The following is a 24,288-nucleotide window of genomic DNA, read 5'->3' as shown; positions in this document are numbered from 1 at the left end:
TTTACCCAAGGAAAGTCAGAGAACAACTTTTGTAAGTTATTCCATTCAGCCTTGTTGAGGTGCCAATATTTACATTGAGAAGGGGCTGCTAGAGGGGGAGGTGTTAGATACATTTATGAGTGAGGTCAGAGGAAACAATTAGAGGTGAGATTGTGTATTTACAGTGCCTAGGATTAGAGGTGAAAAAACGGATCTAAATATTAGGAGAGTAGTCACAGTGGTCAAGAATATGGGTCGGTGGAGACGATTTGCACCTAACCATTGAGAATGGAGAACGTGAGGGCTTCAAATCCTCCTACCGTTTGTATTGGAAGAATTAAACCATGCCCTACTGTAAATGCTGAAATCCCAGAAGTAGAGGATCTCAGCCTACTGGTGAAAGGAGGCCACTGTCTCGTGACAGGAGTTTAGATAATCGAAGCTTTAAAATGTGTAGAATTAAGATAGCAGTAGGAAAATTTCGCTTCAGGGCACTGTATTTCTCATCTATACTCCCTTTTCTAAGGGAGAGAAAGCCCGAGTTTTCCTGGAAACAAAAAAAATGTAGGTAAAGATTTTTAGGCATTCAGAGTGCACGATCAGACAGATGCTTGCCATTGCTTGTGGCCTCCCAGAAAACGTCATTCCATCCGTAAAACCTATTCCTGGTCGCCAAAGGAAGACTTCTAGATCTGCAGATAAGCTCGCGACGAGAAGTATCGAAGCAATCCCGATTCGACTCGCCCAAAAGTCATTCAAAACTCCTGGGAAACATCTCCCAAAGAACTATTTAACATTGCCTGCTATAGACACATCAAATTCCTTCCTGAAAGCCAGCTGCCATACCCCTGCTTACTATGGAAATGAAACGCAAACGACTCGCACTTTAAAAGAAATACAAGGACTGGAGTGAGCAAAACTGGAGTAAGGCAGTGTAGGATGAGGAGGCCGTAGGGTGGCAGCCGGTATAAGTCATGTTTCACTATGAAGGTGAAACAACCAGATAGTGTAATGACTTGGGGCTGCATTAGCGGTGCAATGAGAAGGGAAGGCCTGCACTTCTTATCAAAAACACTACGATAAATGGAGAGCAATACATTAATGTACTAGTGGACCATCTTTCACTTTTTTTAATGTTCTTTCTATATTGATATTAGCTGTTGTGTTTACAATGTGTTCTGGGGGTAATTCTGTATTCCATCAAGTTTTCTATTTTCTTTCTTAATTGAATCATAATCCTCATTAAAGTCTATAGATATCACAACCAACAGTAATTTTTCTGCTTTTCCATCGTTTTCAAAACCAGACTTTCTATTTTCAGCCGTGAAAATGATTTATATTTTTTTATGTAGTCTGGGCCTGCTAAATAGTTATCTTTTATTAGTTTTTAGACATTTCGTTAGTTCGTCTGATTCTTTCTCTTCTTCCCATTCTTTGAGGGCTGTCTCTATATGCTCTTGTATTTCCTCCGAGCATGAATTAATATGCATGTGTTCTTCATTGTCATGGTTTTCATCTGTGCTGTCTCTCTGAATGTTGTATCATCCTCTTCCATGTGGTTTGATCGTTAAACTTCTTGTAGCGTTTGCGTCTTTCATCCTTCTTCCTATCTGTCGTGTTTCCGATATATTTGGTTTCATTGTTTTATTAATTCCTCTTTCTCCTTCCCTGCAAGTAGTTCTATACCGTGGTCATCATTATATCAACATTTCTACTTCCATTTACCTCTATTTCTTATGTGTATCTATACATTCTATATTTATTTATCTGCGTTCTTGTTTAAGCGTATTTCTTGCGCTTGTACCTCCTTGATGTGCATACCGCTTTCAAGTTTATTAAATTTATTTCAAAGGTGGAGAGAGAAGTAAGAAATATCACATCTATATCATTTTTGTGTTTTTAAATAACTACTAATTAAATTACAGCTCAGAACTTTTATATGATTAAAGCAATCATGAATTTGTAAAGCTGCTCAAGTTTTGTTTACAGTGAGGACTGAGAAAGAAGATAGGACTGCCATCCGGGACTAATCGACGTTAATACATTAATATTTTCCTTCTCACGTAGTCCTTTGGTTCTTTGTCACAATGGAATCAGGTAAATACATGAGATATCTTGTTCCTGAAATTAGAACAACCCCAAGTATAATGTAGCTAACGTAAGATGTGGACTCTTAAGAGGGTACAACTTCTGATGGTTTGAGGAATTTTAGGTTGTCGTTGAGGTTAAATCATATAGGGAGACAAAGGTGTTTTCTAGTTTAGTTATAGACCCAGTATAGTGTCACCGCAGAAATAGCTTTGAAAGGTAGACAGGGTTAGAGTGTGAAGATGAGGATAGGAATGGTATAACATTTTGTTTTACCGGTAAAGGTCTTGGTGAAGGCCATCACGGAAATTATTTATGGAATCAAAAGAAATGCGTATATGTGGACTCCTTATAGTTAGTAGAAGTTATCTTTAGCGGGAGAGTGTGATTCGGGACATTACTTTTGTTCTATGATTCAAAAGGGTATGTTGAAGAGGGTAATATTTAATGAGAAATGTGCGTTTTGTAGGTTTATGATGTATTTCCGTTTGGAATCGCTGTTGCCATTGTTTTATTTTATTTTTTCATATTACAGAGGATGATGTTGGATCAAGTCCTGCTCATGCACAAGACTCTGACAATGAATCTGTAAAATCTGCTGCATCCAGAAGCTCAAGAGCATCACGAACCTCAAGGGCCTCCGTGGCTTCCAGGGTGTCTCGTAGATCAAGTGTTAGCAGTACTGGAAACAACAGTGAAGATGAGGCTGACAGAAGGTTAGTAACTAACCTATGAAAATTATTGATCAAAGGATGTGGCCCCAAACTATTTCCATCTTGGATAAAGGGGAAAAATTAGTGTTATATAATCATAAAAGAATACTGGGAGTATTCATAGACTTTATTCTGATAAATATAGGCAATAAGGGATAGATTCTTTCAAGCAGATTAGGTGAACTTCAGAAAATTTATTTAAATAGTTTGAGTTTAGAGTTATATTTACACATAAATTTGGTGGACTCCTTTTGGGCAAGAAGTTCCCTGAAGAGATAGACTACATTATTCCTTGTCATCCACTTATCATAAAGCCCCCTCAGAGGTTACTTTTCGTTCATGTTGTAACCACATGCAGGTACAGTCCAGTACTACTTCTTTTTGTACCCTTTCCTATTCAGTTGCTGCTTCCCACATTAGTGAGGTAACATTTAAAGTATGTATATTTATTATTTATTTTTTATACTTAATTGCCATCTCATGCATTAGCAAGGTAGCACAAGGAAACAGACGAGGGATTGCCCAACCCACCTACATACACATGTATATACATAAACACCCACACACGCACATATACATACATATACATTTCAACGTATACATACATATACATACACAGACATATATATACGTGTACATATTCATACTTGCTGCCTTCATCCAGTCCTGTCGCCATCCCACCACACATGAAATAGCATCCCCCCTCCAGTGAGGTAGTGCTAGGAAAGGACAAAAAAGGCCACATTTATTCACACTCAGTCTCTAGCTGTCGTGTGTAATGCACCGAAACCACAGCTCCCTTTCCACATCCAAGCCCCAAAGTAAAGTTAATTGTAAAAAAGAAAAGAGAGGTGAATGGGTAGTACTTACAGGGGAGGAATGCAAATGAGTGGGAAATCTACAAGAGATGGTTGCAGGAGGTGAAGAGGAATAAATGGTCATGAAGGCACTTTTACCCTAACAGTTATTATATGTGCTAGAGATACCTCAGGTAAATGTATTAGAGGAATGGTTAAAGATTAGATGCAATTAAATTATTTTGTATGAGCAAGTGATTTGAGTGGAGATTTTTGTTTTAGTTGATGAATTGTCTAAGTGTACAAGGTGAAAAAGTTAGAAATGCTTATATTATCGTGGAAGTGCATGTTTAACTTCAACATAATGGGTATGGGCTATGGATATGTGGGAATGGAGTCAGAGGCTATGTGCACATGATCCACCCTTTACCATTAGGAATGGTGTTAATGGTATTTAGATATTTAGAATAAATATACCTTATATGATTTTTTTTCAGATCAGGTGGTGGGAGTGATAGTGAGGTTGAGGAGAGGCGTTCAGTAATGGATAGTGAAGATGAAGATGCACATCAGAGGCCAACTCTTAAATCTCCACCACAGGGTCAGTCTGTGGTTGATGATGAACAGAAGCAGAAAGTGTCTGAAGAAGTGTTTGGTGCATCAGATTCTGAACCAGAAGTGGGTGACAAATCAGGAAGCAGATCTGGCAGTCGTTCAAGAAGCAGATCAAGGAGTAGGTCCCGTTCGCAAACAAAGTCAGGAAATAGAGCTGGCAGTGGCTCAAGGAGTAGGTCAAGATCCAAGAGCAAGTCTCCGAGTCGGGCAGGGAGTGGGTCTCATAGCAGATCACGTTCTCGTAGCAAATCTGGAAGTAGAGAAAGAAATGGGCCTCAAAGTAGGTCCAGGTCAAGGAGTAAATCTGGGAGTAGAGCGGCTAGTGCCTCTCACAGCAGGTCACGTTCTCGAAGTAAGTCTGTTAGTCGAGCTGGCAGTCGTTCCCATAGTCATTCTCGATCTCGTAGCAAGTCAAGAAGCAAATCTCAGTCTAGAAGCAAATCTAGGAGTAGATCTAAGTCCCATAGCAAATCAAGAAGCAGGTCTCGTTCCAGAAGCAAATCTGGGAGTAGATCCCACTCTAGAAGCAAGTCTCGAAGCAGATCTCGTTCTAGAAGCAAATCTGGAAGTAGATCAAGATCTAGAAGCAAATCAGGAAGTAGGTCTGGTTCTGGAAGTAGGTCTCGCTCAAGAAGCAAATCTGGAAGCAGATCCCGTTCCAGGAGCAAATCTGGAAGCAGATCCCGTTCTAGAAGCAAATCTGGAAGTAGATCTCGTTCGAGAAGCAGGTCTAGGAGTAGATCTCGTTCAAGGAGCAAGTCAGGGAGCAGGTCTCGATCAAGAAGTGCTTCACGTTCTAGGAGCAGATCTGGGAGTAGATCACGGTCTCGTAGCAGATCTGGAAGTGGATCTCGGTCTCGAAGCCGATCTGGGAGTCGTGTAAGGTGAGTTGTTTAGGTTTCTGTGTTGAATTATGTACTCACCCCAAAACCTCTTTTCTCGAATAGTATCAAGCTTTTTTTACCTCCCTTTTTGATGATTTTATATTCGTAATGGCTTACATGGCACCAGTAAAGCATGCCTCAATCCTAGCAATCATAGATAAAAGAATGTAAGATTACGTTTTTGTAAGACTTTCAGATAGATTATCCTTTGGAGAGTGTTTTAGAAATTGTTTTCAGTACTTTTTTATGTTTAGTATGTTATTATTTTCATAATGGAAACAAAGTGGTCTGTACAGAATTTTCTTGTGCGTAGTTGACTGTATTTTATTGTAAAGTAATGCCTGGAGAGTAGTTATTCTTTCCTTCAAACTCAGTTTTTCTAGTTTCTTTATCACTTGATGTGCAACACTTTATAATTGATGTTCATTTTTATTTTGTTTTCTTAGTGCAAAGAGTGGAAGTAGTCGTTCAAGATCACGTTCAAGGTCAAGGAGTGGCTCTGACCGGGGTAGTTCTCCAGCAAAACGCAAAGGTTTATCTGATTCAGATGCCTCAGGATCAGATGTAGCAAAGCGTAAAAAGGTAAGAGACAGAAGTAAGGCTAAGTATAACATTGACTGATTTAGAGTAGACTACTTCCAGCTGACAAGATGCATGTTTGTTCACATACTCCTTTCACAACTGTTTCATTTATTAGTAAATATTTATCCTTATGCAGTGGTGGGAGAACTTTTTATTTTTCTGTGGAAAATGTTAGTCACAATATTTACTGATTTGTAAGCCCAGACTGAAACTTTATGATTTGTAGCGTCAGTGAAAGCCCCGCATGAGATGAAGTGTGGCAAAGTGGCCTGAATTTATGGGGGATTGTTGTTGAACTTTCATAAGAAAATGGCTAATTAGGATTTTCAGTGCATGTTAGGCTCTGGTAAGGTGCCTGAGGATTTGTAGAATGCTTGTATAATACCATTGTATGAAAGCAAGGGGGGCAAAAGTGAATGTTCAAATTTCAGAACTATAAGTTAGTTGAGTATACATGGTAAGGAAGAATGGTGATTTAGCAGGTGGCATGCACAGAGCATCAAATTGGATAGGAACAGTGTGGCATCAAGGGTGGTGGAGGATGTGTAGATCATGTTTTCTTTAAGCTAGAAGCTTTAGTGTAAATCTGCCTACCATGGAAGAGGGAAGAGTGAGTGGTGACCTAATTGTAACCTGTAAGGTTTCAATTTTAAACCAGATTGTTGACGTAGATTGTGAACAGCTCCTTGAAAGTATAGAGATGGAACAGCCAAAAGTCAAAAGATATAAATAAGCAAGAAACTCATTAAAAGAGATGTAATGAAGTGCTTTTATAGTATGAGTATTGGATTGATTGAGTAAACTGAAAAAGACATGGCAAATGGGAACAGCATTCTTTGAGAGGTTGTATAGTAGTTGGGAATGTTCATGAGATAGGGCCCTCACAAATGTAAAGTCCCTCCCCATATGGTACAAATAAGCAATTCCACAAAATACAGTTCTGTTATAACTTGCTTAATCACTGCTTTCTTACTTATCAAAACTTATGTCTAAGTTTTCACTCATGAAAATGTTCTTTACATCACTACACTCTACCTGTTGATAATTTAGCATTGGGTGAAAGGATATGTTGCAGAACCATAGATGGTAAGAAGACAGGCTTTACACATGTTAAAGAATTTTAAACGCTTTTGTTTTCTGGTAGAGAATCATATTAGATTACTGAAATGTAGTAGATACTTTTATGACTGATGTTTTGACCTTAATATGTAGTGGGTCACTTGTAACTCATATTTGCCCTCTTGCAGTTTAGTTTTGTAATTCTTCTCAGGTTAAACGTAAGAGAAAGTCCAGTGGAAGTGGATCAGGTGGAGTTAGTGATTCTGAAAATGAAGCTCCTCGCCATAAAAAGAAAGCAGGGAAGCGCAAGAAAAAGGCTATGCTTAGTGGCAGTGATAGTGACTCAGGCCCAGAGGTTGGTGTACTGCTGCATATCTTAATATGATAGATTTTTTTATGGCACCATTCTTTATTTCTCTTCTTATATGCAGATGTATTTTATCACTTAATCTCTAATCCTTTATTATTCATATATCTTGAGTGATTTAGTTGTTACAGAATCCCAGTTGATTGAATTTCAGAATTCAGAATCTCAGGTATTGTAACTAGTGTATGTATGGTCTTTATGAACGAATAAAAAATGCAAATTACATACTTTGCATGGACCTATTATAGAAGATACATTATGTATGGCTTTTGCATGGGATGTTCTTACACAGAGGAGTTCAAAAAATCTTGAGTAAAATAGAACATGAGGAAGCACTGTGATATAAGGTACATAGGAATATGAGACATCATGGAACACAGAGAACATAATGAAAAAGAACTAGGGAAGATGAACAGGCACAGGAAAACTTTAGATTTAAGAGATATGATAAATAGGCTAATACATTAGAGCAGCAAAGAATGTAAGGGGAAATAGAATATATTTATGTCTCTTACTACTTCCCCATTTACCCCTACCTGATTTTCATTTATTTTCTTTTTCTCACTTTTTAACCACCTCTAAAAACATTTTCTCATTCTCTCTGAAGTTTATTGATATTTACTCAACCTGACTCTTATTTGCCCTCTTTTTTAATCTCTTACACCTTCCTCTTGTCCTGTTTTCTTTTGTACTTCTGTCTGTAACTTGCCCAACTACTCTGTAGTTAATGCCCATACAACTCTCTTTTCTCTTTCACTAGCAACTTAATTACTCACTACTCTTTCTCACCTGTTCATCTAAAGCCTTTTCAAAACTTCACCCTCATCCTTACCAAGTAATGATCTGACATCCCACCAGCTACCCTTCTCAGCACATTCACATCCAAGAGTCTTCTCTGCGTGCTTTTCAGTTAGGACATATTCCAGTGATAACCCCTTACCATCTTTCCTATTCACCCCTGTATACTATGAATGTCTTTTTAAACTGGGTATTTGCAGTTACTAGTCTTTCCTTTTTTTTTTATGCAAACAAATCCACAAGCTGTTCACCATTCTTATTTACAAATCCAGCTAACCCATAACCCCCAATTATTCCTTCAACTCCCACTTACAGAGAAGCAAAAGTAAGAGGACCAAAGGCAGTGACAGTGAGGGTAACTCAGACAAAGGCGTTGATCGACCTGGAAGTGCAGCAGCAGGAGACAGGATGGATGATGAGGATGGAGAAGGTGGAGTAAAAAAGGTAATTTTTTATTTGCTAGTTTCTTTATTTACATCTTATGCCATTATGTATGATTTTTTTTTTCTAAAAGCTCTAATACCAGAGAATGTATCCAAGGTCAGTGATTTTCTCAAACATCATTAAAAACCTGTGACTGTATACTGTACAGGCTGTGGACTCTTTGAATCTAGCAAAAATTCAATTATCATGTACATCTTCCTCTACTACAGTTTCATTTTATTTCCAGAGCTGTTGTGTACCATGATCTAGAGATTTTGTAAGATTGCTAGGGCTTAGAAACCCCCTATCTTCTGGTGAAGTCTAAGCTTTTCACCCCTCATTAACCACCTTTTGGTAGTTGTAGCATCTAGCTCAGTCTGGGTTGCCCCTGCTTATCAGCAACTTTCACTTGGGTGTTGACATAATAGACTTGTCTACTGACACACTGCTCACATCTGGTTACCTTATAATTCTCTGGATCCCCAGATGAGATGAATGGTCTAATCAGCCTTCCCTTTTAGTCATTTTTTTTTCATCCTACTCTGCATGAATATCTTTTCTGTGGTTCATTCAATATGTAATGTATATAACTATGGTGCAGTCCAAAGACTTAAAGATATCTTCAACCACTCCTGGCTCCACAAAGGAATTCTTAACATCAGGAAATGTTAGCATAGTATCAGTCCAGAAACCTTCGAAACCACCTAGCTCCTCCCTCTTCTCTAACCATTCAGTATCAGTTCTGTCTTTGGTATCCAGACTCCAGGTTGGGGAAGTATGCAGAGTGAGAAAATTATGGTAATTGCTTTGGTAAAGAAAGAAAAGGTTATAAGAAGAAATGTGGTAAGGTAGCTTGAGTAGATGGTATTATACTTGAGTTTCTGAAGAAAGGGGATCATTGTTTGTATTTGGCTCAACTAGGTAATGAGATATCCAGTAGCTGGCAATCTGGCAAAGTTACTTTCTGTTCCATCCTTATTAAGAACCTTAACTTGTTGGAGTTTGTTTGGGAGATCTTGGTGTAGAGATTGTTGGACATGCCTTGGGGTTACCAGTCAGGATAGAAGTACCCCAGTGTGCAAAGATGACTAAAGGTAGCATTGTAGTTACACTTGGCCTTTTGATGATGTTTGTTTATACCCCTCCTCTGCCATGTTGGTATGCTTTCATATGGCTCACAGGACAGACTAAACCTGGACATTACAGAAAGTTTTGAAATATATAAAACAACTTTTTCAAGGGCATTGTCCTGTGAGCATTTTTCTAGTTATGTTTCTTGCCTTGTCTTCCCCTCTCTTTTGAAAAACCTCTCTCTAATTGATGGTCACCACCCGTGCATTGATGTCTGTTGTCCGAGAACGGTGAGTGGTGTCTTGACCGATGACTTAGGTATGATGACATTATTGCTGAATGGAGGGTATTGATTGGTGAGGGGGCACATTGAGACTTAGCTGCCGAACTAGCATGTGATTAATGAAGGTGAAAGGTGTGTGGTTCACCAGTAGGGTATAGGATTAAGAGTTTTCTAACCCTGGAGGTCCAAAATATCTTTCGAGGCTCTTGGGACACCACCAGAGAGATAAAAGAATTTTCATACTTCAAAACTACTTTTCTTGTCATGCTATGTCAGTAAAGCTTAATACAGTCATGTATACTTACTTCTTGTGTATTGAGAAATTATTGTCTTTTGTAATTTTTTTTTGTACATACTCGCCATTTCCTGTGTTGGTGAGGTAGCATCAAGAACAGAGGACTGAGCCTTTGAGGGGAAATCCTCTCTTGGCCCCCTTCTCTGTTCCTACTTTTAGAAAGTAAAATCTGGAAGGGAGAATTTTCAGCCCACAGCTCCCACCCCTTTTAGTCGCCTTCTATGACATGTAGGGATTACATGGGAAGTATGGGCCATTCTTTATCTGTTTCCTGGTGTTACCTTGCTGATGTGGGAAACAGCATTCAAGTATAATAAAGAAAATAAAAATATATATATATATATATATATATATATATATATATTTTTTTTTTTTTTTTTTTATACTTTGTCGCTGTCTCCCGCGTTTGCGAGGTAGCGCAAGGAAACAGACGAAAGAAATGGCCCAACCCCCCCCCCCCATACACATGTACATACACACGTCCACACACGCAAATATACATACCTACACAGCTTTCCATGGTTTACCCCAGACGCTTCACATGCCTTGATTCAATCCACTGACAGCACGTCAACCCCTGTATACCACATGGCTCCAATTCACTCTATTCCTTGCCCTCCTTTCACCCTCCTGCATGTTCAGGCCCCGATCACACAAAATCTTTTTCACTCCATCTTTCCACCTCCAATTTGGTCTCCCTCTTCTCCTCGTTCCCTCCACCTCCGACACATATATCCTCTTGGTCAATCTTTCCTCACTCATTCTCTCCATGTGCCCAAACCATTTCAAAACACCCTCCTCTGCTCTCTCAACCACGCTCTTTTTATTTCCACACATCTCTCTCACCCTTACGTTACTTACTCGATCAAACCACCTCACACCACACATTGTCCTCAAACATCTCATTTCCAGCACATCCATCCTCCTGCGCACATCTCTATCCATAGCCCACGCCTCGCAACCATACAACATTGTTGGAACCACTATTCCTTCAAACATACCCATTTTTGCTTTCCGAGATAATGTTCTCGACTTCCACACATTTTTCAAGGCTCCCAAAATTTTCGCCCCCTCCCCCACCCTATGATCCACTTCCGCTTCCATGGTTCCATCCGCTGACAGATCCACTCCCAGATATCTAAAACACTTCACTTCCTCCAGTTTTTCTCCATTCAAACTCACCTCCCAATTGACTTGACCCTCACCCCTACTGTACCTAATAACCTTGCTCTTATTCCCATTTACTCTTAACTTTCTTCTTCCACACACTTTACCAAACTCAGTCACCAGCTTCTGCAGTTTCTCACATGAATCAGCCACCAGTGCTGTATCATCAGCGAACAACAACTGACTCACTTCCCAAGCTCTCTCATCCCCAACAGACTTCATACTTGCCCCTCTTTCCAGGACTCTTGCATTTACCTCCCTAACAACCCCATCCATAAACAAATTAAACAACCATGGAGACATCACACACCCCTGCCGCAAACCTACGTTCACTGAGAACCAATCACTTTCCTCTCTTCCTACACGTACACATGCCTTACATCCTCGATAAAAACTTTTCACTGCTTCTAACAACTTGCCTCCCACACCATATATTCTTAATACCTTCCACAGAGCATCTCTATCAACTCTATCATATGCCTTCTCCAGATCCATAAATGCTACATACAAATCCATTTGCTTTTCTAAGTATTTCTCACATACATTCTTCAAAGCAAACACCTGATCCACACATCCTCTACCACTTCTGAAACCGCACTGCTCTTCCCCAATCTGATGCTCTGTACATGCCTTCACCCTCTCAATCAATACCCTCCCATATAATTTACCAGGAATACTCAACAAACTTATACCTCTGTAATTTGAGCACTCACTCTTATCCCCTTTGCCTTTGTACAATGGCACTATGCACGCATTCCGCCAATCCTCAGGCACCTCACCATGAGTCATACATACATTAAATAACCTTACCAACCAGTCAACAATACAGTCACCCCCTTTTTTAATAAATTCCACTGCAATACCATCCAAACCTGCTGCCTTGCCGGCTTTCATCTTTTTTTTTTTTTTTTTTTTTCATACTATTTGCCATTTCCCGCGTTAGCGAGGTAGCATTAAGAACAGAGAACTGGGCCTTAGAGAGAATATCCTCACTTGACCCCCTTTGTTCCTTCTTTTGGAAAATTAAAAAAAACAAGAAAGGGGAGGATTTCCAGCCACCCGCTCCCTCCCCTTTTAGTCGCCTTCTACGACACGCAGGGAATACGTGGGAAGTATTCTTTCTCCCCTATCCCCAGGGATAATATATATATATATATATATTTTCTAAATTGTTTCTTACATTTTTCACATGTATATATATGTATGTGTGTGTGTGTGTATATGTGCGTGTGTGTGTGTGTATGTGTGTGTATGTGTATATATATATGTATATTATCCCTGGGGATAGGGGTGAAAGAATACTTCCCACGCATTCCTCGCGTGTCGTAGAAAGCGACTAGAGGGGACGGGAGCGGGGGGCCAGAAATCCTCCCCTCCTTGTATTTTTTAACTTTCTAAAATGGGAAACAGAAGAAGGAGTCATGCGGGGAGTGCTCATCCTCCTCGAAGGCTCAGATTGGGGTGCCTAAATGTGTGTGGATGTAACCAAGATGTGAAAAAAGGAGAGATAGGTAGTATGTTTGAGGAAAGGAACCTGGATGTTTTGGCTCTGAGTGAAACGAAGCTCAAGGGTAAAGGGGAAGAGTGATTTGGGAATGTCTTGGGAGTAAAGTCAGGGGTTAGTGAGAGGACAAGAGCAAGGGAAGGAGTAGCAGTACTCCTGAAACAGGAGTTGTGGAAGTATGTGATAGAATGTAAGAAAGTAAATTCTCGATTAATATGGGTAAAACTGAAAGTTGATGGAGAGAGATGGGTGATTATTGGTGCATATGCACCTGGGCATGAGAAGAAAGATCATGAGAGGCAAGTGTTTTGGGAGCAGCTGAATGAGTGTGTTAGTGGTTTTGATGCACGAGACCGGGTTATAGTGTTGGGTGATTTGAATGCAAAGGTGAGTAATGTGGCAGTTGAGGGAATAATTGGTATACATGGGGTGTTCAGTGTTGTAAATGGAAATGGTGAAGAGCTTGTAGATTTATGTGCTGAAAAAGGACTGATGATTGGGAATACCTGGTTTAAAAAGCGAGATATACATAAGTATACTTATGTAAGTAGGAGAGATGGCCAGAGAGCGTTATTGGATTACATGTTAATTGACAGGTGCGTGAAAGAGAGACTTCTGGATGTTAATGTGCTGAGAGGTGCAACTGGAGGGATGTCTGATCATTATCTTGTGGAGGCTAAGGTGAAGATTTGTATGGGTTTTCAGAAAAGAAGAGTGAATGTTGGGATGAAGAGGGTGGTGAGAGTAAGTGAGCTTGGGAAGGAGACTTGTGTGAGGAAGTACCAGGAGAGACTGAGTACAGAATGGAAAAAGGTGAGAAAAACGGAAGTAAGGGGAGTGGGGGAGGAATGGGATGTATTTAGGGAATCAGTGATGGATTGCGCAAAAGATGCTTGTGGCATGAGAAGAGTGGGAGTTGGGTTGATTAGAAAGGCTAGTGAGTGGTGGGATGAAGAAGTAAGAGTATTAGTGAAAGAGAAGAGAGAGGCATTTGGACGATTTTTGCAGGGAAAAAATGAAATTGAGTGGGAGACGTATAAAAGAAAGAGACAGGAGGTCAAGAGAAAGGTGCAAGAGGTGAAAAAAAGGGCAAATGAGAGTTTGGGTGAGAGAGTATCATTAAATTTTAGGGAGAATAAAAAGATGTTCTGGAAGGAGGTAAATAAAGTGCGTAAGACAAGGGAGCAAATGGGAACTTCAGTGAAGGGCGCAAATGGGAGGTGATAACAAGTAGTGGTGATGTGAGAAGGAGATGGAGTGAGTATTTTGAAGGTTTGTTGAATGTGTTTGATGATAGAGTGGCAGATATAGGGTGTTTTGGTCGAGGTGGTGTGCAAAGTGAGAGGGTTAGGGTAAATGAGTTGGTAAACAGAGAAGAGGTAGTAAAAGCTTTGCGGAAGATGAAAGCCGGCAAGGCAGCAGGTTTGGATGGTATTGCAGTGGAATTTATTAAAAAAGGGGGTGACTGTATTGTTGACTGGTTGGTAAGGTTATTTAATGTATGTATGACTCATGGTGAGGTGCCTGAGGATTGGCGGAATGCGTGCATAGTGCCATTGTACAAAGGCAAAGGGGATAAGAGTGAGTGCTCAAATTACAGAGGTATAAGTTTGTTGAGTATTCCTGGCAAATTATATGGGAGGGTATTGATTGAGAGGGTGAAGGCATGTACAGAGCATCAGATTGGGGAAGAGCAGTGTGGTTTCAGAAGTGGTAGAGGATGTGTGGATCAGGTGTTTGCTTTGAAGAATGTATGTGAGAAATACTTAGAAAAGCAAATGGCTTTGTATGTAGCATTTATGGATCTGGAGAAGGCATATGATAGAGTTGATAGAGATGCTCTGTGGAAGGTATTAAGAATATATGGTGTGGGAGGCAAGTTGTTAGAAGCAGTGAAAAGTTTTTATCGAGGATGTAAGGCATGTGTACGTGTAGGAAGAGAGGAAAGTGATTGGTTCTCAGTGAATGTAGGTTTGCGGCAGGGGTGTGTGATGTCTCCATGGTTGTTTAATTTGTTTATGGATGGGGTTGTTAGGGAGGTGAATGCAAGAGTTTTGGAAAGAGGGGCAAGTATGAAGTCTGTTGGGGATGAGAGAGCTTGGGAAGTGAGTCAGTTGTTGTTCGCTGATGATACAGCGCTGGTGGCTGATTCATGTGAGAAACTGCAGAAGCTGGTGACTGAGTTTGGTAAAGTGTGTGAAAGAAGAAAGTTAAGAGTAAATGTGAATAAGAGCAAGGTTATTAGGTACAGTAGGGTCAATTCAATTGGGAGGTGAGTTTGAATGGAGAAAAACTGGAGGAAGTGAAGTGTTTTAGATATCTGGGAGTGGATCTGGCAGCTGATGGAACCATGGAAGCGGAAGTGGATCATAGGGTGGGGGAGGGGGCGAAAATTCTGGGAGCCTTGAAGAATGTGTGGAAGTCGAGAACATTATCTCGGAAAGCAAAAATGGGTATGTTTGAAGGAATAGTGGTTCCAACAATGTTGTATGGTTGCGAGGCGTGGACTATGGATAGAGTTGTGCGCAGGAGGATGGATGTGCTGGAAATGAGATGTTTGAGGACAATGTGTGGTGTGAGGTGGTTTGATCGAGTAAGTAACGTAAGGGTAAGAGAGATGTGTGGAAATAAAAAGAGCGTGGTTGAGAGAGCAGAAGAGGGTGTTTTGAAATGGTTTGGTCACATGGAGAGAATGAGTGAGGAAAGATTGACCAAGAGGATATATGTGTCGGAGGTGGAGGGAACGAGGAGAAGAGGGAGACCAAATTGGAGGTGGAAAGATGGAGTGAAAAAGATTTTGTGTGATCGGGGCCTGAACATGCAGGAGGGTGAAAGGAGGGCAAAGAATAGAGTGAATTGGAGCGATGTGGTATACCAGGGTTGACGTGCTGTCAGTGGATTGAATCAAGGCATGTGTATGGGGGTGGGTTGGGCCATTTCTTTCGTTTGTTTCCTTGCGCTACCTCGCAAACGCGGGAGACGGCGACAAAGCAAAAAAAAAAAAAAAAAATTATATATATATATATATATATATATATATATATATATATATATATATATATATATATATATATATATGTGTGTGTGTGTGTGTATTCATTTAGAAGATTAGTTGTTGAGAATTTTTGTTAAGTTTTGGTCATCCTTAGGCCCTGCCCCAACTGTCAGACAGTGAGGATGAGGCTGTGCGAAATCAGCTAAGACAAGGGGTTGAAGAGCAAGATTTTGTAAATGACTTTGATAAGATGATGGCGAAAAAGAAAGAAGAAGGGGGCAAACATCGAAGGAGGAAAAATAATGTAGACATCATCAATGACAATGAGGAACTCATTGCCATAATAGTTAGGAAGGTAGGTGGACACTTTATTTTAATATCAAAAGCATTTGATAAAGATGTTTTTTTGCTGAATAACCATTTTGTCTTCTGCCTCTGTGAAATTGTTTTCCTGTGTGTTTTTCTGTCTGTATGATACTTCCTATATCTCTTTCTCAAAAGAAAAAAGTGGCAGTAGCAAAATGATTTTATTGTAGATGAGACAAAGCCTTGATAGCAATAGCAGGAGATATTCACAGTGGCAGTTGCATTACCAGCTGTTATTACATGCCTTAACATCTCAAGGAAGAAATGTATATTATAGAATAGACCACTTGAGTATTAATGCTCGCACTGCAGAAAGGGAGCAACAGCCTCTTTCATTCAGTGCAGCTTGGAAGATGAAAATAGAGAAAGGAAAAATTATTTAAAAAATAAAAATTTCTGCTGTTGAATTTCTTAAGAAAGGGAATGACTGTGTTGGTGATTGGTTAATTGAGTTTTTCATTACCAAGAATCACGATGATGTGCCTGAGGTTTGGTAGAATGTATGAATAGTGCAAGGGAATAGGTGAATGTTCAATCTACATAGATATAAATTTGTAGGATGTACCTGGTAAGTTATATGGGATTGTGGTGATTTGGGAGGTGGATGGCATATAAAAAGCTTCAAACTGGGGAGGAACAATGTGGTTTTAGGTGTGTTAGAGATGATGGATCAGGTGTTTACCTTAAAGAATGTGAGTGAGAAATACTTAGAGAAGCAGAGGATTTGTATTTGGTAATTATGGACCTGGAGAAAGCATATGATAGGGCCTTATGAGTAAATCTAATATAAGGCTTTCACCACTCCAGTCTTTACCAAATCACTTTCCATGACTCTTACTTTACATACCTCCCTGACCCAAATACCCTACATCTGCCACACTATTATCATATACATTCAACAATCCGTCAAAATACTCATTCCATCTCCTCCTCACCTTATTACTACTTATCTTCACTTCCCCATTATCTCCCTTCATTTATCTCTCACTGTTAACCTCCTTTCAAAAATCTCATGCTCCTAGAAGTTTACCGATACTCGCTCAACCTACCTCTCATTTGCCTACTTTTTCAACCCCTGCACCTTCCTCTTGACCTGCAGTTTTCATTAGTATATATCCCAATCATTTGCATGCCTTTCAAATAGGATATAATTCAGTGATGCCCTCTTACCATGTTTCTTACCTGCCCACTTATACTTAAGTATTGAGCTTAAAGAACTTCATAATTTGAAATTTGGGAACTTTCACCATCTGATTCTGTAAAAAATATTTTCTTCGAGAAGTTGAAGCTATGAATGATAATTTGGATTGAAAATTATAGTGACCTTCAGTGATTAAAAATTTTCAAATATGAATGAGACTTGAATGCCATAAGTAGAATTATTTTAAAATGAAAAAGATGTTTCATGTTTATTTTAGTTTGCTTATTAAACTGTTTGCCATTAGATGCGTGAAGCAGCAGATGAGGATCGACAGCTTAATGCCAAACGACAACCTGCTACAAAAAAGATAGCCATGTTGGACCTTGCAATGAGACAGATTAACAAACATAATCTAATTGAGGGGTTTTTAGATGCAAATATCTTGTCAGCTCTGACAGATTGGCTAGCTCCTATGCCTGATCGCTCCCTCCCATCTGTCAAAATTCGAGAGGCAGCCATCTCTTGGTTGCTTCAGGTATGTATTCTTAATGCTCATTTTGTAGGTATGAAATGAGATCATTTGAAGTTTTATATTTTATTGTGTTATGTTATCCAATGTTGCTAGTCCACGCAAGATCATACTGAAAACTTTCATATTGAATAAGAAGAATGGTAATGAGAATCTTACTGTATTGTCCATCAAGATAATAAACACAAGTAAACATAAGTAATACAGTGGCCTAGTCTTTTGAGGCTGTGGATTCTTGTAGGGAATTTCTCTCCAGGGTCACTGTGCTGTGAGTCTTTAAGAGAATCTCAAGTATCCCCAGGGGTAAAAACCCCACCTTTTGACAAGACAGAAGCTTCTAGCCCCTTGCAGACTACATGTTTGGTGCTAGTAGTTTAATGGCTCGGCCTGGATCAGCCTGAACATCTGTTCATGGATACTATTATTGTTCTGCTGGCCCATTAGATTTATATTGACTTGCTACTTCACAGTTCTTGGAATTTCAGCTTTTTGCAGGCATCGTACTCAAGCCTTTTATTTTCTGGATAATGTCACCCTACCCCGCTAACTATTCTTTTATGACTTGGTAAGGATGTTGTTTATTTATGTATGGCAATTTTTTCTTACGTGACTAGTACAGTTTGTCGGCTTATTATGTATTGGGATTGTTCCCTTATTCTGTGAGAATGGGGAATTCTTTTCTTTATTACTCCCCTTCTGCATCTTTTTGTGTTCCTTAACTCTTGCTTCATAAGAGTCCATTATTTCCCTGCTTCTGATTCAAGTGCAGCCTTGAAACTGCAGGAACTCAAGTCAAAGGAGTCTTGGGGTTCTGTGATTAAACTGTTCATTAGTGTGGATGTTACCAGACTTTGCCTGCATGAGGCTACACTGTTACTGGAAAGTCACCTTTGACAAAATTATATCATTGTTAATGGATAAAAAGTAACTTTTCACTTCAAAAGAGTCCATTATTTTGCTGCTATTAAGAGTTACAGCTTTGAAGCTGGAGGAGCCCTGTTAAAGGGGTCTTGGGATGTGGTTAAAAATGAAAGTGGATTATGAGAAGTGGGTGATTATTAGTATTTATGCATTTGGTGATGAGAAGACTAAAGAAAAGAGCAGAGTATTTTGGGTGGAGCCAAGTGAATTTGTCAGCAATATTGGTGATGGATGATTTGAATGCAAGATTGGGTAATGTGGAGGTTGAGGGTGTAATTGGTTTTGAATAAGAATAGTGAATAGCTTTTGGAGTTGTGTGCTGAAAAAGGACTAGACTGGGAATACCTGGTTTAAAAACATTGATGAGAAGGAATTTTTGTAGGAGAGCATTATTTTTATCATATTCTATTTGATAGGGGTGTTAAGGAGAGACTCTTGGATATGAATGTGTTGAAAGGAGCAGCTGGTAGGAAGTGTGATCATTACTTATGGTGGAATTGAGAGTGAAGGTTTGGGAAGAGGCTTGTGAGAAGAGATACCAGAAGATATCTAGCAAAAAATGGCAAAAAATGAGAGAAAATGAAGCTAAGGGAATGGATAAGAAATAGGAAGTATTTAGGGAAGCAATGCTGGCATGTGTGTGAGAAGTGCCTGGCTTCACATGCCTTTGTTCAGTCCATTGACAGCATGTTGACCCCTGTATACTACATTGTTCAATTCACTCTACCATGTGCAAGCTTTTCATCCTTTTTGTATCCTCTTTTATATTGTTTGCCATCCTAATTTCTTGTTCTTTTCAAAGAATTCATCTTTCCTGCTGCTGACTTATTTTGGCATACATTTAATGAGTCAACACTCATCTCATGTATGTACACTATTGTCTCACCTCGGCCAATTACCCAACTTCAGCAGAATTGGTCAAAAGCATTCTAGTTTGATACCAGGAACATTGTGTAGAATCATTTGTAATGAGAGATGAAGTATTATTGATTTAGGTAAACCTCTGATCCTAAAAGATGAAGTATTGATTTTTTATAAACCTCTGATCCTAGTACATTTTTGAAATACAACTTTTCTCTTGAATGTTAAGATTGTAAAGTGATTACAGTGCATTTCTGTAGCAGCTTTTTGACAAAGTAGGATCCTGTTATTTGTACATTATTGTGTAATTTGGTTTTATAGAATCTGAATGCATAGTTAGAGCGAAATGATGAACCATGTCGATTATGATGTGCATTGTCGTAACCTCAGAGCTTCTTCAGTAAACAAATGCAGTACAAGGGTTAAGTTGCTGTTCTTGTATGTTAAATGTTCTGTTTTGGTTTTAAGAGACATTAGGATCAAACATGATATAATTTGTTCCCACCTAGGAATGATTTGAAGTGGTAGTTAACCATGAACGCATGATGCGAGTAGATAAACAGTTGTCATAAATGACTAGTTATGGTCCAGTGTTAAGGTACAGATACAATAAGAGGAAATTTTGCCATCCTTGCACAATAAAGTCAGAATATAGATAACTCTGGAAAAAGGGTAAAAATATAGTAGTCTTGGGTAACTTATAGAAAATTGTACATGAAGCTCAGATAGTGCAGATGTCTTTTTACCTTCATGATAACATGATTTTGGTCAAATTGTAGTTTAGTATTTGGTTATGATTCACTGTGATAAGCTTTGCATATGTCCATTTTTTTTGTGCATATTTGGTCTTTTTTCTTGATCTGTTACCCCAGATTAGCTTGTATTGCAATATTTTACTTTCCTTTTTTTCTTTGAAAATTTTTGGTCTGAAATTTAGAATATAGGTAAGCAAATATTTGTATTTCATTGATAAGAATGGCAAGGAAGGTTGTACAGCTATTCATTGTTGGGTACCCACTTACAGTTGCCACCTTTATCACAAGACATGTTGAAGACTTCAGGTATTGGTAAAGCTATTATGTATCTCTACAAACACCCGAAAGAACTCAAGGACAACAGGACTCGTTGTGGTAGATTGATATCCATGTGGTCACGCCCAATATTCAACGTCTCAGATGACTTTAAAAGTAAGAAAATACACTTGAATATGTTTACCGTTTCATTATCATAGTGATGAAAAATGATTGTCAGTTAACAAAGAACTCTCAAAGAGTACATGTTTAGTGCTGATATTTGAGTGAAGGGTGGGTGGGTCAGTTGTTTCAGAATGGATTTAAGTAGGTTTTTCATGATTATCCTGTTTAGGGGTATGGTTGGTTGGGGGTTAATTTCTGATAAGTGTACAGCATACCATAATTTATGTCACCTTAGTCTCAGATTACTCTTTTTATAGCTAGCTTCTATGTGTATTAGGAGAACATTTTATACCCATCATATCTGGAAAACGGCCTATAAGTGAGGCTACAGATAAATCATCCAAGATGCCCTACAAAGTGATTAATACAGACTCAAAAATGCAAGTGATATGCAGTTATCATTATTTTTAGTAATAGTTGAGTTATTTTTATTATATTTCATGGGCAGCCTTGTCTCGTGAGGAGCGTATGGAGAGGGATTTAGAAATGCACCAAAATTCAGGTGTCACCAGGAAGGAAGATATACAATTAGATGAAAGTGGGTAAGTAATGTCTGTCTTCTTTTCTCTTATACTATATCTTAACAATTCATGGAAAACAATATCTTCTTGTGTTTAAATAAAGGAACTGAAGATAGAGCCAAGCAAGGAATGTTTTGTGAAGGCTCAGGCTGGGAAGTCTGTGTGGTTGTAACCAGGATGAGATGAAGGGAGAGATGGGTGCTATATTTGATGAGAGAAGCTTGGATGTTTTGGCTCTTAAGAAAAGGTGAAGGGTAAGGAGTCGTCATTCAGGAATGTTCAGTGGGTCAAGTGTAGGGTTAGTGTGACGACAAATGCAAAAGGGGGTGGTGGATAGGAAAATGCTTTAGGTTGTGTTAAATAGTGCAAGGAAGTGAGTTTGAAGTTGATGTGTGTTAGTAAAAGATGGGTTATTGCTTGTGCTTATACCTCATGTAGTGAGAAGAATGAAGAAAGGAATGCATTTTAGGAGCTGATTGGGTGCTTAGGCAGTTATGGAGCAAAGTATCTTTATGTATGGAGTGGATGATATGGTAGTTGAGAATGTAATTTGGGGACTTAGGGGTCCTTGATATATTTGACATGTTTCTGAGTTGTGTGCTGAAAGAATACTTATCAATAAGTACCTTTGTCAAAATTTTGCCAATGAAACAGGGCTAATGCTTGGCACTTACTACATGTCTTGCTTGTTGAAGTGCTTTTTTTCTTGGCTGCATTGTTATAATAATCTATTTTTGGCTCATCCAGGGCCAACTTAAGCCATATATATAATGTTTTAAATGCTTCCATAATCACTCCATGGACATTTCTAATTTCTCCTAGAATTGCATTGAATAATCTTTCAAGTATCTAGGCTAGACATTCGTGAATTTTCATACTAGACATTCATGAATTTTCATATGATATTGTTCGCATAATTTTTTAACTGTATCTTCCTTGCGGAGAGGCTTTCAGATTGGAGGAATTACTTCTTGGTACCTTGGTACTTGGTGCCAAAATATATCATTTTCTTTCTGGACTGTGTAGCTCAAACTTTCAGCCTTTCCTGATAGTATTTGTGCTCCAGTCCAGTAATTCTACTTGAGTTTCTGTATTCTTCCTAATTTGTGTATTTCCATGAGTTTAACTAGTTACGAAACAATGCAGTAGTATTCTATTGCTTTCATACTTGTTTGGTGTTTCCCACATGAACAAAATAGTACTAAGAACAGACAAAGAAAAGACCTCATTTGCTCAACAGTTCTCTGGCTGTCATGTCCATAGCCCCTAAACCAGAATGGGGTTCTATAGAGTTTTTTGTGATTTCCCCTTGGCTGTTTCACATACCCTGGTTCAGTCTGCTTGAAGCATATTGCTCACTGTGTATCACATTTCTCCAGTTCACTTTACCTCAAGTATGCATTTCACCCTCCTATGTGTTCAGTCTCTGAGCACTCAAAATTACATTGACTCCATCCTTACGTCTCCAGTTTGGTTCATCCCTCCTCCAAGGTCCTTGGCTCTTCTTATGACACATATCCTCTTTGTCAACTTTTTTTTTTCACTTATTCTCTCCACATGTCCAAATGATTTCAGCACACCCTATTCAGCTTTCTTAACCATGCTCTTATCACCACACCTCACTATCATTACTCAATCAACTCACACCACATATTGCCCTCAAACATTTCATTTCTAACACATTCATCCTCCTGTGTTGTTTGTTTGTTCCTGACATACCTTGCTAATGCATGAGATGGTTAGGTATATTAAAAAAAAAATGATGCAAAGGAATATGATTTTTTTTGCACTGAGTGTTCTTCCTAGATGTATATGTATGCTTATTAATTTATCAATTCCCAGGAAACCTCTGCGTCCAGGTGATCCTGGTTGGTGCTACAGAGCGCGTGTACCTCGTCCGTCAAAAAAAGATTACGTTAACAGGCCAAAATGGCAGTCTGAAGTAGATATAAGTAGAGTAAGTAGCATGTTTTTAAAGCTTAAAGAATAACAGAGCACAAAACGTATGCTCCAATGATAAAAGGTATTCCTTGTTTATGTGTCAGTCATCATTACCTGTGTTGCCACTTACATGGAGTGGTTCAAGTACTTACAGTCTCTCAGTACATCCACATATCCACAGATAAATTCATTGTTAAAGTCAACAGAAGCCACTACACAAATATTGCATAAACACTGGTTTTTAACTTTACATACTTTAGATTCTTCAAAGTAAGATTGGCTTCTCTATTCACATCTACTCCCTTTCACAAGACCTTCAGTGTACACAGTGAAAAAAAAAAGTGAAATAGCAACAGTTGGTGAACCAGAGATTGGAATTTACAGCATTATAGAGTGTGGTACAATATATTGAAGGCAAGCTATTTTTGGGATAGTATGATGGATTGTGGTATCTTGATGGTAAGCTGTATTGGGTACAGTTCATAGATGAAAATTAGATTGGGGAATTTTTGGTTTGTAACTCAACCCCCTCCCAATAACATAGGTTCCAGTGACTCATACAACAATGTTCCATTCTAACAACAGATTGCTGGGTACATAACCCCATCATTCTGCAAGGGCTCTCAGTATTATGGTTGGTAGGCAAAATCTGAAGTTTTGATCAGCATTCAGGTCACTGGATTTGCAGATGATATGAAAGCATTTGCTTAGAATAATGTACTAGCTTTTAATTTTCTTTATGTTTGTTGGAGATAATTTCTTCAGCCTTTAGTTAATCATTCAAGGAACATATCTCATCTGGCTGTTTAACTGAAGAAAAGATCTATATGAAAACTGCTTTTCTGTTGCAGAGGATTGTAACATGATTTTTCCTATTTTTATGATATTTGTTGCATTATTTTATTAAACTTATGCTTTCATTTTTCAGACGACGAAAAAGGAGATGACTCGGATAGAAAAACAGATAAGGGCATTCAAAGAAAAGAAACGGTTAGCCAAAGCACGTCGGGCAGTTGCAATCAGCATTGAGGGTAGAAATATGGCGCTGTGAGTTTAAGATACTTTTAAGAACTTTCTTCTTGTGAAATGTATCAATACACAATGTACTCAAGGAATAGTTATACTGTACTATACCTTTTTTTTCTAATATTAGCAGATTTTTCTATTAGCTATGTGCAGTAGCAATAACTTC

The 24,288-nt window shown here is 38.8% G+C and overlaps 1 protein-coding gene across 1 annotated transcript; it reads left to right on the top strand.

Annotated features, from left to right (window-relative positions):
* Window positions 1-1,950: 1,950 nt before the first annotated feature.
* Window positions 1,951-24,288, top strand: LOC139759886 (uncharacterized). The gene is made up of 12 exons (XM_071682429.1): window positions 1,951-2,076; window positions 2,603-2,783; window positions 4,075-5,076; window positions 5,523-5,658; window positions 6,929-7,072; window positions 8,198-8,326; window positions 15,775-15,975; window positions 17,432-17,662; window positions 20,463-20,625; window positions 21,083-21,176; window positions 22,998-23,112; window positions 24,025-24,288. Exons 1-12 carry the CDS (start codon window positions 2,067-2,069, stop codon window positions 24,145-24,147), a joined length of 2,529 nt encoding a protein of 842 aa, XP_071538530.1. The 5' UTR covers window positions 1,951-2,066; the 3' UTR covers window positions 24,148-24,288.

Source organism: Panulirus ornatus, chromosome 34 (genome assembly GCF_036320965.1).
Source record: "Panulirus ornatus isolate Po-2019 chromosome 34, ASM3632096v1, whole genome shotgun sequence".
Taxonomy (NCBI): Eukaryota; Metazoa; Arthropoda; class Malacostraca; order Decapoda; family Palinuridae; genus Panulirus; species Panulirus ornatus.
The sequence above is the reverse complement of the archived record's forward strand: the minus strand, read 5'-3'. Positions and strand labels throughout refer to the sequence as shown.